Source organism: Rhinichthys klamathensis, unplaced genomic scaffold (genome assembly GCF_029890125.1).
Source record: "Rhinichthys klamathensis goyatoka isolate OS25496 unplaced genomic scaffold, OSU_Roscu_1.1 h1tg000254l_1, whole genome shotgun sequence".
Classification (NCBI taxonomy): domain Eukaryota; kingdom Metazoa; phylum Chordata; class Actinopteri; order Cypriniformes; family Leuciscidae; genus Rhinichthys; species Rhinichthys klamathensis.
This window is the reverse complement of record NW_026606776.1, coordinates 4,564,680-4,584,319: the sequence shown is the minus strand read 5'-3', so window position 1 is coordinate 4,584,319 and position 19,640 is coordinate 4,564,680. Positions and strand designations below refer to the sequence as shown.

At 36.5% G+C, this 19,640-nt stretch overlaps 1 protein-coding gene across 2 annotated transcripts; it reads left to right on the top strand.

The window, feature by feature from the left end:
- The first annotated feature begins 1,172 nt into the window (after nucleotides 1-1,172).
- ical1 (islet cell autoantigen 1-like) lies at nucleotides 1,173-16,868 on the top strand. Of its 2 annotated transcripts, XM_056266806.1 has the most exons (16): nucleotides 1,173-1,248; nucleotides 2,737-2,774; nucleotides 2,862-3,033; nucleotides 5,631-5,703; nucleotides 5,996-6,119; nucleotides 7,270-7,468; nucleotides 7,563-7,688; nucleotides 7,785-7,883; nucleotides 7,956-8,041; nucleotides 8,945-8,991; nucleotides 9,076-9,144; nucleotides 11,252-11,464; nucleotides 14,430-14,696; nucleotides 14,831-14,932; nucleotides 15,015-15,141; nucleotides 16,285-16,868. In XM_056266806.1, the coding sequence occupies exons 2-15, from the start codon at nucleotides 2,761-2,763 to the stop codon at nucleotides 15,128-15,130; spliced, it is 1,707 nt and encodes a 568-aa protein (XP_056122781.1). In that variant the 5' UTR covers nucleotides 1,173-1,248; nucleotides 2,737-2,760; the 3' UTR covers nucleotides 15,131-15,141; nucleotides 16,285-16,868. The 2 variants fall into 2 exon arrangements, with proteins under 2 accessions (XP_056122781.1, XP_056122782.1); XM_056266807.1 differs by lacking the exon at nucleotides 11,252-11,464.
- The last annotated feature ends 2,772 nt before the right edge of the window (nucleotides 16,869-19,640 follow it).

Sequence of the window (19,640 nt, the reverse complement as noted above, 5' to 3'; positions counted from 1 at the left end):
GATGTTGCCCAAGTACAGCCACATCGCTGAAGAAGAGGGTCTTGAGGTAAAAGATTTGTGGTTGAGGCTGGGGTGTGGTGTTGGCATATGCCCGTCTGTGTATGAGTATGTCTGTGTACATCAAACGTACGTCTGGGTGTGGATGGGGCTGCATGTGTGAGAAGATTTTGTAGAAAAGGCAAGGGTATGTATGTGACTAAGTTAAACTTTTTTTTTTCACTCTGATAGCGTGTGACTGAGTGTACCAGGCAAAACCACAGCTTCCTGGTATTTTGACACTAATTTGTGTCTTATATCTCAGCACTACAGTTTGAGTTATTTTGGAATCGTGTTATGTAACAAGTCTTAATGATTTTAGCACACAACACACACTATGGGGTAGGCTATCTCAGTTACAATCTACCTTGAAACTTTGAAAATGAATTGCATACCAAAGATTTATTCTCTATTCTCTCATTGCACGTTGTGCCTGTTATACAACCTAGACTCAAGCTGCGTCCCAATGTGCATACTATCCATCCTAAATAGTATGTGACATTAGTAATTTTCAATACTATTTAGGGCGTAGTATGCACATTGGGACGCAGCTTCAGTTTTATGTACCCACTGGGTTACTGATATACAGGGATAAAAATATGAGATGAACGCCATCACTGTTTTCTCTGTGTCAGTGGCGCCATCATTTGGGCATAAATTGCTACTACCAAATTCTGTCACTTGCTCAATAATATAACATAATATAATATAATATAATATAATATGATATAATATAATATAATATAATATAATATAATATAAAAGTGAAATGTGTTGTATTACATAAAATATTTGCATTGTGGTGTACTGTTGGGACTGCTGGAAAAGAAAGATGGACAGACCAGTCTGACTTTGAGTTTTTTTCAGCAGAGGTATGTACAATATTGTACTTATACATGTAGCCTATCCATTTTGCTGAAAACTTGTATTTAAAGCAACTTACAAAAGAAGTACTAGCTAATATAATCACAAAAGGATTTCTAATAGCCTACTGTATTGTAGGCCTGCTATGAACATTACATTTTACTTGGTCAATAAACTCAAAATATATTCATTATATATATAATAAAAATGTATGAATATTTTCTTCAATCCCCCTTCAATCCAATGAGAACTATTAGCTCGTTTCTGCGCATGCGCTCTCGCTGTCTCTCAGCTCACTGGAATGACGTGCGGGAACGTTCCCATCGCTGCTCACGGCAACGTCAGCGGGTAAGGAAATGCGATGCCCTAATAACAATTCCTTAAATTATATACACTCATATATGACGAATGCAAACCGTAAAATATCACGACCCGTAACAGTGTCCGTTTCGAACTGCCGACTGAAGTCGCCATGTCACATTCGTGCTAAAGTTATTATAGGGACGCAGCGCGAGCTCGATGACTCCTTATCTTGTTTTGGATCCGGTAACTCTGCCTTTTTTACAATATTTATTCGTCTATCTTCGCAAAGAACCCTGTATACACTATGGACACATTGTTAAATATACGTATTAAAACAAAGTAGCAGTTGTGTACAACAAAAGACCTGAAAAATGCAAGCAAATGAAAGCGAGCAGGCGGCTTGCAACGCTGTAACCAGACCCATGATGAGTTGGATGGGAAGGAAGGTGCGATCAGAACAGCGTCAGCTCATAAACACTACATTTCACATAACTACGTATTGTTTTGTGGAGGGGGAAAATACTGCTTGTGTTGTATTTATTTACAAAATTGTCAAAACAAACATTGACATTGCTTAAATAGTCATGTGTTGAATGAATGTCTGGACAGTTGTTTGGTAACTTCTTATTATAGTTTCTTTTGACTTGCATTAAACGTTTGCTTTTGCTTTTATTTGGAAGTTATATGTGTTATTGAATTTGGGGAATTATGACAGTGAGAGACATGGCAGTCATTGTGATAGCTAACAGCTGTTACCTCGAAAGAACAAAGACAGCTGTTTGCAAAGGGCCAATTTCTGAACTTCCTCAAAGCTCAGATTTATTCATTCAAATTGTTCAGTGAGTCTTAATTTAGAACATTGAAACAACTTAATAATTTGTTATTTTAATTGTTTAATATTTGACATTGATTTTCTCCCATTAATCTCAGTGTCAGTCTGCTGAATGCCACCGCTTATTTCTGAAAAGACACTAAAATGTATTTTTGCAACATAGCCTACTGCATTTGCATACATCATTTAAATGTTTTGGTCCGGTACGATTTTGTAATTTATTTATTTGCTCAAAAATACAGTAAAACCAGTGATATTGTGAAATATTTTTTTTACAGTTTTAAAACACTGTTTTCTATTTTAATATGTCATTTATTCCTGTGATCCAAGATGAATTATCAGCATCATTACTCCACTCTTCAGTGTCACATGATCCTTCAGAAATCATTCAATTATGCTGATTTGGTGCTCAAGAAACATTTCTTATTATCATCCATGTTGAAAACAGTCGTGGTGCTTAATAGTTTTGTGGAAATCGTCATACGTTTTTTCAAGATTCTTTGAAAAAAAAAAAGAGCATCATTAAATTGTACCATTATAAATGTCTTTTCTGACTCTTTAGTAAATCAGTTTAATGTGTTCTTGCTGAATAAATATATGGATTTCTTTTAAAAAATCTTACCGACCCAAAACTTCAAAAGAGTAGTTCAGTTTGTGTGACTCAAAGCAGGATGATACATTGTTTTTTATCCCATTTGCAGATCTAAGCCACGCTCATTAAGAAGATGGATAGCTATGGGTTTGTATCTTAATTTTATCCAATGACTGTTACCCCTCCTCTTCTTCGATTCTATATTTAAAATCATACGTCTGCACGTTCTTTCAGGTTCTCCAGTGATATGTTCAGTGGCAGAGCAGTTCTGGGGGAGGACAGCTCGGTCATGGCCCGCATGCAGAAGAAGTTCTGGAAGACCAAGCAGGTTCTGATCAAGGCCACCGGAAAGAAGGAAGACGAGCATGTGGTGGCATCTGACGCGGATCTTGATGCCAAATTAGAGGTACGAGCACCTTTTTAAATGTAGTAAAAATTACCTCACTAACTGACTCGGTCAGCAATAAGTGAAACTGTGGCGTCACTGGGCTGGGTTTTTCTTTCAATGACTGTATGACTCATGCTTAATTTTAACATTTGAAAGCAAGTTATTTTTTTCATTGTGTGTGAGCCTCACAAAGGCAGAGGAATCTAAGAGTATTTTATGATCTATGGTGTCGAACGCAGCACTAAGATCAAGTAAAACTAGTACTGAGATACAGCCTTGGTCAGAAGCTAGTCAAAGTAAGCCATTTGTAAAGTTTCTGTGCTATGGTGGAGCCTGAATCCAGACTGAATTTTTTTTATATAAATAAATTTTTTTGCAAGAAGGAGCACAATCGAGCAGACATAAATGGAAGATTTGAAATGGGTTTGCTAATTTATTTGGATCTAATTGTGGTTTCTTAATGAGAGGCTTAATAACTGCCATCTTTAACGGTTTTGGGACATGACCTAGAGATAAAGATAAAGATAAAGATTGGTTTAGATGCAATGATAAGTTTATTTAGCTCTTCCTGTCCTATAGTTGTAAAGCACTGCAATTGTTCATGAGGGGCGATAAAACCCAGAGTGATACCCATTTATTTACTTAATTGTGTCAGAGAAAGTGATTTTTCTTTTTTGTTACTTTTTGCAAAAAAAGTACTTTTTTTTTACTTTTTACTTTTTACTTTTCTTACTGCTTAAAAAGCACACTAGTGTTTCATTCTTTAACTATATGGACCTAGAATAGAATATTGTGAAATAACATAAAACAAACAGGGAGCATATTGTAAATGCATTACTTTTAAAAGTAACTTTCCCCAACACTGCTGATTTAATAGTTTTATAAAATAAAGTAGCTCTCTGATTACTTTTAATCAAGACCTAATAAAAATCCGTAGACCACTCACAGTTTAAGGAAGTGTGTGTGTGTGTGTTTACGTGTGCTTGTCTTATCTTGCCCTGCCTCGGGCTGTTACTCTTGAGCATATCCTGGTTTACTGGTCATTAGATGGTTTTGTGGCTGTGCCAGTGTGCGAGAGAGCAGCAGAGAAGCCACCATAAACCCCCCGGCTGCTTGCTTAATGAACAGGTGTATCCATGTTCTTTCTACTTTAAACCACAGCTGCCATTATGTCCAAAAGAATAGTCTTTTATCCCGTTTACTCACCAAGCTCTATTTCCTCTTAACTTTAAAACAATGCATCACCCTTATGGTGCGAAATGGCAGGATTTTACGTAGGAAACTTCAATAACAGTGTTTGTTTAGGAGAGCCTGTTGTAGAACCATGATTCCTGAGGGTGTTCTGTTTGTCAGACCTGAGCTCAAGAGTTAAACTGTAACCTGAATGCAGAGCTCACCTGCAGGGGTCACAGCTACATCAGCACACGCAGACCTTAGTCAGGGTAGATGCCGTATTTAATTTGATGATGCACATGAAAATATTGCACTAATACAAAGATGACCCCACTAATAGACCAATAATTTTGGTCACTTTCCTGGAAGAGAATAAAATATGGATTTTACTCTGAATAATATCAACTTATGCTAAATTACCACCTACACTACCTTTCAAAAATTTGGGGTCTGTAAATGTTTTTGAAAGACGTTTCTTATACTCACCAAGGCTGCATTTATTTAATCAAAAATACAGTACAAAATTATAAATATAAAAAATATAATATTGTGAAATAATTTTAATATATTTTAAAATCTAAAAAGCTGATTTTTTTAAGCATCATTACTCCAGTCTTCAGTGTCACATGATCCTTCTTCAGAAATCATTCTAATATGCTGATTTGGTGCTCAAGTAACATTGTTGAAATCAGTTGTGTTGCTTAATATTTTTGTGAAAACTGAAATAAAAAAAAATTCAGGATGATTTGATGAGTAGAATGCTCGAAAGAAGAGCATTTCATTCTTTGATTTCATTTCATTTATTTGAAATAGAAATCTTTTTGTAAAATATATTTGCTGTAACTTTTGATCAATTTAATGCATCTTTTCTGAATAAAACTATTATTTCTTTTTTTAAAAATCGTACTGACCACAAACTTATGAACAGTAGCGTGCTTGATTAGAACTTTAGTTGTGGTTACTTTCAACTGATATTTTCTACAGTCCAATAGATTCATCCCTCTATTAAATGTTGGAAATGAGTCCTATTTCTGTGTTTGAATCCTCAAAGCTCTCGAAACCCTCTCTTGAACAAAGGCAGCTCAACCATAATGAGTCATTTGTGTAATTTCTGTGGATTTCTTCTTTCAGGTAGAGCACAAGTATACACATTTTCCTGCTCACTCAGACTGTCAGGGACATAACATCCTTTGTTGCCATGACAGTGAGACTGGAAAGGCAATTTTTTTGTGTTCTAATGCGTTGTCTGGTTTTTTTTGAGACGTTATTGTGGGTGACCAAATGTTCTGTCTGCGTATGTAAATTCTGAAGAGAATGAAAGGCTCAGAGATTTTATAGTGTGCAGCAACAAACTCAAAATTTGTTACATTTTGTAATAAAAACTAAAATAAAAAACTTTTAAGATGCATTTGTCAATGATAATGTGTGTCTGTTTCCTTCAGTTTTTCCGTTCAGTCCAGAACACTTGCACAGAACTCCTAAAAGTGATCGAGAAATACCAGCAAAGAATCACACGTGAGTGAGGAACATGATCTTCCACCCTCTTTGTGTGCACAGACACTAAGAGTCTTGTTCAGCTTGTTTTCAAAGCCATTGCATGCAGTGGCATACATTTTCTCAGTATTCATGTGTGCTGTTACTGTTGAGTCAAAAGGCAATTATAAGCTAAACTCTATGAATGTGTTTTTGTGGTTCTAGTAATTGATAGCATTCAACATGTCCAATCAAGCCATATATTGTTACTAATACTGTTAGTAATTGTTGTTGTAATAACCCTGTTTTGCCCCCTGTGACCTCCTCTCTTCAGATCTCTCTCAAGAGGAGAATGAGCTTGGATTGTTCCTGCGCTTCCAGGCAGAGCATGATAAAACGAAAGCAGGCAATATGATGGACGCCACCAGTAAAGCCCTTTGCTGTTCCGCCAAGCAAAGGTAGGCACAAATATGAACAAATTAGGGCTTAAAATAATTAATTGGGCTCTGTTTCATGATATTTTGGTAGTTATTATGTTCATACATCATGATTTAATACAGCAGATAGGGAAAGGGCCATGATGGTTGACTAATGAACTAGCCATCCAACAACTTGACTAATGAACTAGCCATCCAACAACTTGAGATCAAACAGGGAAATCTGAAACCAGCCTTATTAGACAATCGATCAGGCAACCCACCTATTTGATATTGAAAATACGTAGTTTCTCTTCATTAATTTAACTGTTTGAAATATGATATGAATGAACACAAATAAGTCTACAAATAACATAGATAGATAATATATAGAGCATAAGATATAAATAATAAAGCGCCTGAGCAGCTATTTGTAGAATTATTTTGATCAATTTAATGCATCCTTGCTGAATAAAATTATTTATTTCCCCCACAAAACTGTGTATTATATACATATATGTAGTTCTGTGTTTAAAGAATTCTATTTCAAATACATGCTGTTCTTAAAACCTCTCTATTCATCAAATAATTCTGAAATTAATCACAGTCTCCACCAAAAATATTAAGCTGCTAAACTGTTTTCAACATTGATAATAATAATAATAATAATAATAATAATAAGAAATATTTATTGAGCACCAAATCAGCATATTATAATGATTACTGAAGGATCATGTGTCTAAAATGTAGCTTATATATTAAGAAAATAGTAAATGGTATTGATCTTCTGAAATATTATTACAATTTAAAATAACAATTTTCTAATTGAATATGTTTTACTGTATTTTTATCAAATAAATACAGCATTGGTGAGTATAAGAATGTGAGTATAATTAATACCAATTTGTGAATTTTGAATATATTAATTTATTAAATTGGACAATAATCCCAACATGGAAACTAGTGATACATTTCGGTTTCATTTTTAAATAATTATTTAATTAAGTTTCTTTGGCAGCCCTGGAAAGAACATTTCTATATTCTACAAACTAAAGACATAAAGACACAAATTAGTAAACCCACAATCTTGGATGTAACTTTTCTCCATCCTTGCATGTCACATCTACTTAACACTCATCTGTGATCATTGATTAAGCCATTTACCTGTCCTCTTGTCCTCTGTCATGCCCAGGTTGGCTCTGTGTACCCCTCTCCATCGATTCGAACAGGAAGTTGAGACATTCCGGAGGAGAGCCATCGCCGACACCCTGCTGACAGTAAGCCGGATGGAGAAAGCCCGGACCGAGTATCGCGGAGCTCTGCTCTGGATGAAGGACGTCTCACAGGAACTAGACCCAGATACTTACAAACAACTGGAGAAATTTCGCAAGGTCAGACCACGCAAAGCGAGTGTGGGAGGGATTGCATCTATATACTGAATGTGGAGGTTGAAATATTCTGCTATCTGTGTGTCTTTGTGAACAGGTTCAGGCCCAGGTAAGAGGAACAAAAGTGCATTTCGATAAGCTGAAGAATGATGTTTGTCAGAAAGTGGACATGCTGGGAGCCAGTCGTTGCAACATGCTTTCACATTCGTTATGCACTTACCAGGTAATACTTAATTTCCTTCCACCCATTTTTTCTAGTTAAACCTGTTTCACTTTTATATTGTAAATTTATTCGTCGTCTTGAATTGTTTTTCCGTAGACAACGCTTCTACACTACTGGGAGAAGACTGCACATGTGATGTCTGGCATCCATGAGGCCTTCAAAGGATATGTACCCTACCAGTTCACTACCCTCAAAGTGGGTGTCCATGCACAAATGTCAGAAAATAAACTGTTGGAATGTGTTTTAAGCCCTCATGTCTCATCACAGGAACTGAGGGACCCACTGGACCAGATTGCCTCTGCACATCCAGCAGAGGACACCAAAGATGAGGACCAGAAGACATATTCAGACAAGTGAGAACTCAGTTAGACATGGGCATGTTCCATTTTGAAGTGTTTTTAGTCATTAACCAACCATTTTGCTGATTTACAGCTTGTTCTTTATTAGGGCTGTCACTAACGATTATTTGATTATTTTGACGATTAATCGATTATTCTGGTTTTTAAATGGTTTTAATCCATCATGCAGACTTAGAAAACAGTCTAATAATGCACTTCATGGATTCTCGTCCATAAAACGCACCATTTCCATTCATTTGCTGGTTACTCGACAATGGTAAATTGCAATCAAGGATTTTTAAAATCGAGTATTTGAATTTAATCGAGAAATCATGACAGTCCTATTCTTTACATTATATTGTGTGCCATATACGTCACATGGTCAGTGAATCTCACACAGACACATCTAGCAGTCCCAGTTTTCTTTTTCATCAACGAAACATGCCTTCCCCTTGACGGCACCTCGCTTGGCTCTCATTGTCAGATCTCTCATTCACTGTCTTTCCTCATTCCCTGCAACCCTCCGTTCCCTCAGATTGGGTCTCTGCAGGCGAGAGGCCTCTTTAAAGGCTCTGGTTACTGATCTGTGAGTGGAACATTGTAGTTCTATTAGAAACCCCTGCTGCCTTTGTGAACAGGCAACCCTGCTTAAAGTTCCACTGTCATTTCCTGTTTTGGCAGTAGCAGATGATCTGCCATCTGTGTTAGACATGCTGTAGTATGATTTGTTACAACTGTTTTTAGACCAACACCGCTTCCTAGATATATCACCGTGACTCACTTTTATTTGTCAATTTCGATTTAATTTAAGGTGTTTTGTAATTCTTATCTGAAACTGTGCATGGCATTATGCATCCATTTAGTCATGCATCAGTGTGTCTATCAATTTGATTTGGTGTTTGTATGTTTATGTTTCAGTCTTGTTTCGCTTGAAGATGAACAGCTGGGTGAATCATCCGAAACTGGTATGTTCAGCTTTTAAAGATCATTCTGGGTAAACACTCAAAGGCTCATGCTTCTTAGATGCTCTTTCTTTTTATCTTTACCAGTTTCTACTCGTGCAGTAGATGGACAGAGTAGAGGGTCTGACAGTTCTTTGTGTGCCAGTCTGGACTCTGGTAAGTTTGTGTGTGTGTGTATGTTTGCGGACTAGGCTTTGCACGATAACTCATTGTTAAGAAATGACTAGTCATCCAGAAGAGTAGTCAATTATCATACTAAATGGCAAGTGCTGTTTTAGTAATTTTGGACAGTAAATTAATTTACTTATGATTTCTTATTCAAGTCCTTACAGTAGCACGCAAGAATGTAATGCATTGGAAACAGTCTGTATCTAATATCACCCAGAGTTGTTGTTTGGACATGCGCAGATATGAATGAATGTTCAGTTATGGCAGATTCTGATTAATATTGGCATATGCCAATATGCGATTTCTAGAAACTGGAATACTGTTTTAATCTGCGTAATACATATGGTGATATTCTGATTTATATCAAATTATTCTTGTGGATGTAAATAGTCCCTTTTTTTTCCTCATGTATCATACTTATGTACAGGACCATATGTGTCCTGTGAAGCTGATGTGTGTGAGAAACGAACGCTTCCATATCTTCATTATCCATTTCATACTGCTTGCTAGGGATGGGCGGTATGATCAACAATATAGTTATTTTTGCTGGAAATAATGTTGTTACTCTGCTAATTTTAGATAACATTAAACTATTTCACAATTATACAATACTAGCCTAACTAATATAAGTAAAAAGTTATGGAAGCTTACAGAAAACAGGTAAACAGTCAGTAATAAAATAAGAACAAAGAAACTAATTGCAAGCAATAGGACAAAGAAAAACAATAGAACAAAGATGAAACAAATTAAATAAACAGTGCTTTTTTGTTTTTCAGAAGTTACAGAAGTACAAAATACTACTAAATTGAATGAATGAATCAAATGTAAAATAAAACACTGCCCAGTCTACACTGTTGATTAAATATACAATGATTCTTATTAAAGCTATAAAAGTTGTTCAGTGAGTGTTACAGTTTTTTTTCACTCTTCTTGTTGTATGATAAACATTAATGACACAAACGGCAGCAGGTATATTGGGTTACTGTCACATTAAAACCTAATGCACAGATCAAATATACTGACCCACATCTGATTTCTTTCCCAACTGTTTACATTCACTTAAAACATAAACGACTGTGTTTACATGAATATTTATTTCATGACAACATGAACATTTTGACAACTCTGTGACAGGAGGCTTTTTGTGTGTATGCATAGAAAAATGGCTGGCAGAACAGCGTGCTTGTACCAAATTGAATATTCTTTTGCATATTATTGATCTTGAATCGTTTAAAATCGCTTTAAAAAATATCAAGACTTAAAGGACAAGTTCGGTATTTTACACTTAAAGCCCTGTTTTTAGATCGTTTCTGATGAAATAGAACGGTTAAGATTGAAATTTGGACACATGCTGCTGGCCCAGAGAATTTTCGGTATTTGTGGTTGCACCCCCCTCACCTCCACAATGGTTGCATAGGTGCACTCACTGCAACAATCCTTCCACTCACCGAGTGGTCTGGGGTGTTCACTGATATGCCCACACAAAAATTGCTACCAAAGATGCTTTCCAACAGGTTTTATCGTAGTTTTTGTCCAACTCAACTAAATACCGAACTTGTCCTTTAAAAGCATGACAATGCAACACTGCAACATCTTGTGAGTGTAACTGTAACAGACAATAATACAAAATTTCTTCCAGTTGTCACATTTTTCCCAGTTTATCCAGTTAATCATTCATATCTGCCAGATTATATATATATATATATATATATATATATATATATATATATATATATATATATATATATATATGAGCACATTCCTCCCTTATTTTCTTTATTGCCCTAACATGACAGTAGTACTGGCAGTACTTCCCATTGAAACCTGTGTGGATAAATTTACATACAGTGATATACTGTATATTTCAGTTGGTTGGCATTTTATATTGTCAGACCACCCAGCCCTAACTGTCGCAATGAAGAAGCAGCAACTGAAGTCATATGATCCATGACTAGTTGGCACAGACTTAAAGCATCAAATAGTGGTAGAACTAATTAACTTTGTGTCTATTCGGTGCAACTTCTAGTGTGTTTAGCAGCTTTTATTTACAGTATGTCTGTTTGTATCTCTCATGTTCACCTCCGCCCCTGTACAGCGGCCTTGAATGAACAGTTAGGCCCCATTGGTGGATCTAGCACAGATGACGACCTCCTGTTAATGACCCCTGACCCTGGCTCAGTCCCTTCTCTTACTCCAACGTTGACCCCGACCCTACACCCATCTATGTCACCTGCTATTCAGTGGGACATAGGCACCTCATATGAGGAAAAGCAAGATGCGTTACACAGCAGCTTACGACCTGAAATAGGTATAAATGCCTGACTGGGCATCTCTTCAATGCCAAGGACTCCCTTATGGCCTGTTCTAACTCTCTGAAATCAACCTCCTTCGAAAGGGCTTTAACACCCTGATCTATAAGTCTTAGGTTCTATAAGAAATATTCATAAACTGTTCATGCTTATGGCTCTTTCAGATTCTCTTCTGAAAGGTAAACACTCTTCTGGGGTTTCTGACCCTGTCTCCATTAACACATCAGTGGTCTTTCTTTTCTTGTAAAAGCATTTCTAAAAACTGTACTTTCTTCAAGGTGCTTTATTTTTCCATTCTTTTTGTGGTCTGTGTGATTTCAATGCACTCTTAGAGGATTCTAGGATTTCTTTTTCATATTTAACTTAGATTTACTTTTGCTTTTTGTTGCTGATGAACTAATATTTCTGTTAATATTTATGCTGTTATGTTTAAATTATTGCCATGTTTCTTGAAGCTTTCCTTAAGCTTCTTATCTTTTTTGCTGCATGAATTTTTTTCCTCTGTGTTTTTGTCTTGTCTTCCTGTACAAATATCTAAACATTCTAAAACCAAGATACATTTACTTATATACAGTGTATATATATATATATATATATATATATATATATATATATACACTCACCGGCCACTTTATTAGGTACCCCATGCTAGTAACGGGTTGGACCCCCTTTTGCCTTCAGAACTGCCTCAATTCTTCGTGGCATAGATTCAACAAGGTGCTGGAAGCATTCCTCAGGGAGTTTGGTCCATATTGACATGATGGCATCACACAGTTGCCGCAGATTTGTCGGCTGCACATCCATGATGCGAATCTCCCGTTCCACCACATCCCAAAGATGCTCTATTGGGTTGAGATCTGGTGACTGTGGAGGCCATTTTAGTACAGTGAACTCATTGTCATGTTCAAGAAACCAATTTGAAATGATTAGAGCTTTGTGACATGGTGGAAGTAGCCATCAGAGGATGGGTACATGGTGGCCATAAAGGGATGGACATGGTCAGAAACAATGCTCAGGTAGGCCGTGGCATTTAAACGATGCCCAATTGGCACTAAGGGGCCTAAAGTGTGCCAGGAAAACATCCCCCACACCATTACACCACCACCACCAGCCTGCACAGTGGTAACAAGGCATGATGGTTCCATGTTCTCATTCTGTTTACGCCAAATTCTGACTCTAACATCTGAATGTCTCAACAGAAATCGAGACTCATCAGCCCAGGCAACATTTTTCCAGTCTTCAACTGTTCAATTTTGGTGAGCTCTTGCAAATTGTAGCCTCTTTTTCCTATTTGTAGTGGAGATGAGTGGTACCCGGTGGAGTCTTCTGCTGTTGTAGCCCATCCGCCTCAAGGTTGTGCGTGTTGTGGCTTCACAAATGCTTTGCTGCATACCTCGGTTGTAACGAGTGGTTATTTCAGTCACTGTTGCCCTTCTATCAGCTCGAACCAGTCTGGCCATTCTCCTCTGACCTCTGGCATCAACAAGGCATTTCCGCCCACAGAACTGCCGCTCACTGGATGTTTTTTCTTTTTCGGACCATTCTCTGTAAACCCTAGAGATGGTTGTGCGTGAAAATCCCAGTAGATTAGCAGTTTCTGAAATACTCAGACCAGCCCTTCTGGCACCAACAATCATGCCACGTTCAAAGTCACTCAAATCAACTTTCTTCCCCATACTGATGCTCGGTTTGAACTGCAGGAGATTGTCTTGACCATGTCTACATGCCTAAATGCACTGAGTTGCCGCCATGTGATTGGCTGCTTAGAAATTAAGTGTTAACGAGCAGTTGGACAGGTGTACCTAATAAAGTGGCCGGTGAGTGTATATATATATATATATATATACACAGTATATTTATTTATTTTTTTGATACATTTTTCAGAAAACAAGACTATCTTATGTCCTCAAATAAATGTTTCTTGATTTAACCCTGTAAAGCCTGACATTTGAAATAATAATCAGAAAAATAGATTTTTGAAATTGAGCAGTTTATTGAACCTTTATACATAATATAATATATTTAATAATATTTGATACACCAGGCCTTTATGGGTCATATAGTTTATTATAGGAGAATATGGAGCTCATATGCATTAAGGAAAAAAAACACCTCAGTTTAATTCAGAGGACCAAACCTAGCAAAAATATGCAATTTGGTGCAGTTGCTAATATTTATATGGCCAAAAGAAAGATGAAATTCTGAGAGCTTGTCATGTAAATTAATACGTTAACAGTATCTTATTTAGATCTTTATTACAGTATAGCAGACTACTTGTATAAAATGCATATAAATTTCTTTCGTCACTCTTTATCTCCCAATAGTGTCTTAGTTAAATTAATTTAAATGCTTTGTTTTATGATGAATGCACTGAAGTTTTTATTGTGGTGTGGCGGTATTGCATTTTAAACTTATAAACATACAATGCAATACAATGAAAATTGAGAGAAGTACAAATAAACGTTCCTCAAAGGCCTGATTTATCATATACGATAAATTGATACAACATGATTTTTCTAACAAATTATATATGTATAATCATGTAAACCTAAGTTGCTTCAATCTAGTTAGTGTTCATCTTGAAATATTACAAACAATATAAAAATCATTCTTACATTTACTTTATAAAAATCAGTAAAGATTTCACACCAAAAAGATTTGCTCTCTCGATTGCCCAAGACACATTTCTCCTAAGAAAGACAATAAAGGAAAAACAAAACTAAACAATAAGACGACAGAAGGCATGAAGTAGATTGTGTACAACAGGCATTTTAGCAAAGTTTTGATCAGGTCGATAATTTAGAGGCCCTATTGTGTGTTGTTTGTGTATCAAAATCGATACAGTAGGCTTTATAGGGTTAAGAATGTTGAGATATTTGTGCTGGAAAACAAGACAAAAGTGCTGAGAAAGCAATTCCGTTTTTGCAGTTTAAAAGCCTCATTATCTTCTTTTTATTGGAGTAGGCAGGGATCTTCTGTCTGAGGCTTTCCAGTCTGTCGAAGGGAAAGAAGAGGAGGGAGAGCGAGGGGAACTGGCATTCCTGCAGGATCTGCTGAGTCCTGGGGCTGCAGGTGGCGCTAGTGAGTTCAGTAAAGCGTGGCAGGATGCTTTCGGCTGTTTTGAGGCCCCTCCTGCTCCTCCTGCTGCCGCCACACTGCAAGCAGAAACGGCAAACACACACGCTGGCTTCCTGCCATCACATCTCCTGGACCATAGCCTCAGCACCACAGGTTTGACAAATCATTTAGTTTGCCCTCTAGTGGCTGGAGGAATGAACGTACATTCTTGTTGTGCTTTTAGTATGCAGTGCTGTCAGTGTGATGTCTTGCTGATCACTCATATTCATTCTCTTTCTGTTATTCAGGATGGGCGACTCCACCTATGTTTCAAGCCCCACCCCTCCAACCACCTTCTAGTGGAGGACAGTCTCAGCCTACACAGAACACTCCAAACTCTTCTGCCAGTGGTGAGAGTTTTATGACATGTCAAGAACTATAGATGGACACTGACAATCTTTCTGTAGTGATTCCTCTCTCTGTGTCTTTTAGCACCCAAAGGAAGCTCCAGGGACATGTCTGCCTGGTTTAACCTCTTTGCAGATCTTGACCCTCTGTCCAACCCAGACGCTATTGGACGCAGTGATCAGGAGTTTCTCAGTGCCTGAGTAGTGTTGGTGTGAGTGTGTATATATTTATCAATGACAAAAAGGCTCCAGGTTTATAGAAACGTTCTCTCTTTATTCATGTTAGTTTTGGTGTAGTTATCTAAAACTAGAGGCTAACGTTTTTGTTAATTGAAATGCATACGAAATATGATATGATTATTAGATGAAAAACATAAAGTGCTTTATAGAAAATTAAAAAAATGTTGCCTTGGCAACTTACTAAAATAAATACATTTAAGAACTAAAATTAATAAAACTATCACTGAAATAAAATTAAAGCTAAATAGAAATAAAAAAAACAAAATAAACTAAAATGACAAAAGAACAACAAAATGACTAAAACTTAAAAATAAAAGTGAATTCAAAATATGAATAAGTACTATAATAGTATATGAATAATACTAAAATAACATTGGGTTTGAAAACATTTATGATTTTCAAAAAAGTTCAACACTCTAAAAATGTCATGCGGTGCAACCATTAAGAAAGAAGTGTGAGTAAACATCTTAATTAAAGTCAAATTATTTTTTTTGCAATTATCATGAATTATTCATTAATTAATATCATTGTTTGAACTCATCTTGCCTTGTAATAAAAAGATCTGATATTTTAAGAGACTTATTAACCCTAACACACTGAGGGTCTTCCTGTTTTGCTTTGTTTTTGGCTGAAACTACAAGACTTTGATTTGACACACACATTTTTAAAAAATATTTTTTACTTTTTGAACATTAGGTTGACTGTAAGTAACTTTGCAACTACATTTCAACTAACTCTCATTAGAGTATTAGTAGACTGTCTCCTTAATATCTGCTGACTCTTTATTGCGATGGTGCTCCTACTGACGTTCTACTACTCTAACCCTACCAGTCTAATACTCTACTAACACTCCAATGAGAGTTAGTAGACATGTTGGTGCAGCGTTACTTGTGTTAAAGGGACCATCAAAAAAATAGTGAAACCATGATTTGTATTTTGAATGCATTTCGAATATTAAATCTATTTATGTGTCAATTCATATGCCGCTCCATGTTTCGGATGTGATCTTGTATTGCAAAGGGGAGATTGTGCATGTCATAATGCTGTCTCTTACCTCTCTCAGTGAAGGAATGTTATAGAGCTGGATCTCATCCCAAACATTCTTTGTCCCTTAGAATGGTGGAAAGCAGGGCATATCCCAAGCCTTTATTTGGAGCTGGAACACTACCTCTCCTGAAACGATTCAACCTGAGCCAAGGAAGCGTCAAGAAATCTGAATCCATATTCCACACTGGAAGATTTCCGAGTTATGGGAATGTCTCTTTCCTCCTTTCTTTCATTGTGTGTGTGTGAATTTACTGTATGTACATTAGGACACCGAAGGGTAAAATGAAGACTTCATTGCTATATCACTAAAATGTTGTTACTAAATGAAGTGCACATGTTTAAAGGGACAAGAAAGTCAGGATTTGCCCATCTCTTATGTGGAGGGCTGGTTTGTATAGGACCAAAAACCTAAATAAGTGTGTGTATACTACATATCTGTTTGCTTTGTACAATAGAGGAGTTTTTAATGTCCAGAAACAGGGTTACAGATTTATAACATCTATTAAAGACTGTATTTTTAATCAAGACAGATACCCAAAGTCGGTGAAGTTACGCATAAATCACTAAAAAAAATATTTTTGAAGTCACAATCACTGGATTAGTTTAACCCTAACTGATAAAATAAATGAAATTATTTATTAATACAAAAAAAGTGTTACTGTAAACTACATATGCAAGTGGTGTGCTGTGCCATTAGTTTGGTAAGAATGACAAGGTCACATTTCAGTGGAACTAATAATAGGTGATGCATTCTTGTTTTCAGTGACAAATGCTGAAACACTCTCTCCCAAATTTTCTTCACATTCACACAGATGCAAAACACAATGTGTGTTTGTGAACATTTTTTTTTTTTAAATGTATTTTTAGTTTGTATGTCACCTTTAGCACAGAATTACGTAACTATCCTACTCTAGAAAACATACACATTTCATTTTATCCCAGATTATCATATTTGGACTCATCAGAAGTGAGTTTATCTGAAACTATTACCAGTCTGTTTTATTTGCGTTAAAGAAATCAAGTGAATGCTTGCACTAAACTGTCTCCGAGTGCAATCTCGGGTAGTTCTGGAAAGTATGTTGTATGTTTTAAGTATAGACTTGTTTGTTGATCTGAATAGTTTGTGTAGGTGGAGAATCTGAACAATTCTCACAGGATATCACTCCATATGTACTGGAGCACATGTTTCTGTTTTGAGTGCAGTTGAACATTTTGAAGTGTCACTTTCTGTATATGAGAAATTGTGTTTGGAACTATATGTTGAGACATGTTTACTTTGAAAGAAAAAGAATGTAGGCTACACCATTCACAGCTACTTTCATCTGTTTATTTTATGCAATTTTGCCTTTTGTTTCAGTTAAAAATAATGTACTTGTACAATTTCATTGATGGAAACTGGAATGGGAGATCTTGCATCTGAGAGCAAATAAATTTGAGTAGAATGGTTTCAGATTTTTTCTCAATTTTTTTGAACTTGTATGTTGGCAAAAGTCCGTTTTTTTGTGTGTCAAAGGTACACTATAAAAAACAAAACGTTTTTTTTGTTTTTTTTTAATTGACGAAAATTAAAGAGTGCACACATCAGTGATGCTTCTTTCAAAACATGTTTTTTTTACAAACCCTGATTTACTATGGTAAGCCTATTATAATTAATTGTTTATATTTTAAACCTATCGGGATGGTTTTCGCGGGAAATCATACCAATATGTCACTTAATTGCCCGTGCAGGTCTCGTCATATCTGTAAATAGCGAAAAGTTGCTCTGGCTACTTTGATGCCTGTTTTGTGTGGGAGTGGGATTGGTTAGTTGTCTTGTCACAACGAGCAAGTAAGGTTGAAATGGAGCCGAACAGAGGAGACTCCTGGGGCCTGTACCATGAAGCCGGTTTAGGTGGCTAGCCAGCTATGTTTCAGCTTAGTTTCCGCCAACCCTGGGTTTTAGGTACTATGAAAGTAGCTCGGCTTTAATCGGTGTTCGTTGCCATGGTACCTTACGCTGCACGGCTAACCTGCTCCAGGGCAGGTTAAGTTCTGGATTCGAGATCTCAGACTGAAGTTTGACCAATCAGCTGTGAGCAAAGAAACATATAGGTGACGTAACTAATTCCCAGTGTTTGTTGCAATGGCTTTACATTTTCTTTCAAATCCTGTGGACATCTCAGCGCAAATTGTTAGACGAGCACATCGTAGAGAAAGAGTTTTTAGCCGGACAAAATCCCCTTGCCTTTCCTGATAGTGTATGAAAGATACAGATTTTCTGCGGAAGGAATATCTTATCTTTGCGAACTTCTTGAGCCGCACATAAATAATTTAACACATCGAATTCATGCACTTACTGTACCATAAATGGTATTGCGTTGCGTTTTTTTGCAAGTGGTAGCCTACATACTTGCACGATCGGTGATGCACAGAATCTAGGGGAAAACACGGTTTGTCGAACCATTCGCAAGGTGGTCCTCGCTTTGCAGGAGTACATTAATAGTTTAATAGTGTTCCCCAGACATTTATTGACCATGTCATAAGAGAGGGTTTTTATAAAATTGCCGGTAAAATATATTGATAGGGTGACATCACGTTTTTTTTTTCTTTCAAAAAGCAAATTTCACAAATGTACTATATAATACAGTACATGTTAAGCATTATTTTAATCTCATGATAGGATTCCCTATAGAGTCATTGGAGCAATAGCCTGCAAATATGTTGCAATCTCCACTTCTGTAGGAGAACATGAGGCAGATTATGTTAATAGAAAGTCTTTTCACAGCCTTAATGTTCAGGTAGAGATTATGTGAACATGTGAAATTATTATTTTCTGTGAGATGAATCTTTGAATTAATAGTAAAATGAACAGATAACAATCTACTTTCCGTGAGTATGTTGTGTCAGCGCTTTGAGGAAAGCTAGTTAAATTTGGTACAGTACAAAACACTGTTAATTTGAATTGGGACAGCAAAACCTACACAATAACCCCCTATCATGACCCTCATGTGTCAGTAAAACTATAGTAAAAGTTAGAGATGATCTTTGGCATCCTAAAGGCACGTTTCAACTGTCTTCGGCGCTTAAGAGTCACCACAGTGGGCATCACAGATAGTGTCTGCATGTGCCATTCTGCACAATATAGCCACCATAGAAAGGAGCCAGAACACCACAGAAAGCTTCTCCCCGATGAAACTGACCCGAACACACTTGACCACCCAGCTGGTGCAAATGTAGTTGCAATCACCATACAATATTACACTTAATAAAAGCACATTGAAACTGCAGATAGGTCTCAAACTGTTTTATGGTTTTGTGGGATGGGGGGGGGAGAAAGAAAGCAATAGAAAGTTGCATTGATAAATATTCAAGCTAAAGTGTTACTTGGTTAAATAAGTTCACATGCTGAGATCAGTTTAATCTAGCTGTTGCATTTATTTTTTAA

Coding starts and splice junctions, on each gene's coding strand:
- ical1 (XM_056266806.1), top strand. Junction 5,704..5,995: donor ATACCAGCAAAGAATCACAC/GTGAGTGAGGAA, acceptor TCCTCTCTTCAG/ATCTCTCTCAAGAGGAGAAT. Junction 11,465..14,429: donor CAGCTTACGACCTGAAATAG/GTATAAATGCCT, acceptor TTATTGGAGTAG/GCAGGGATCTTCTGTCTGAG.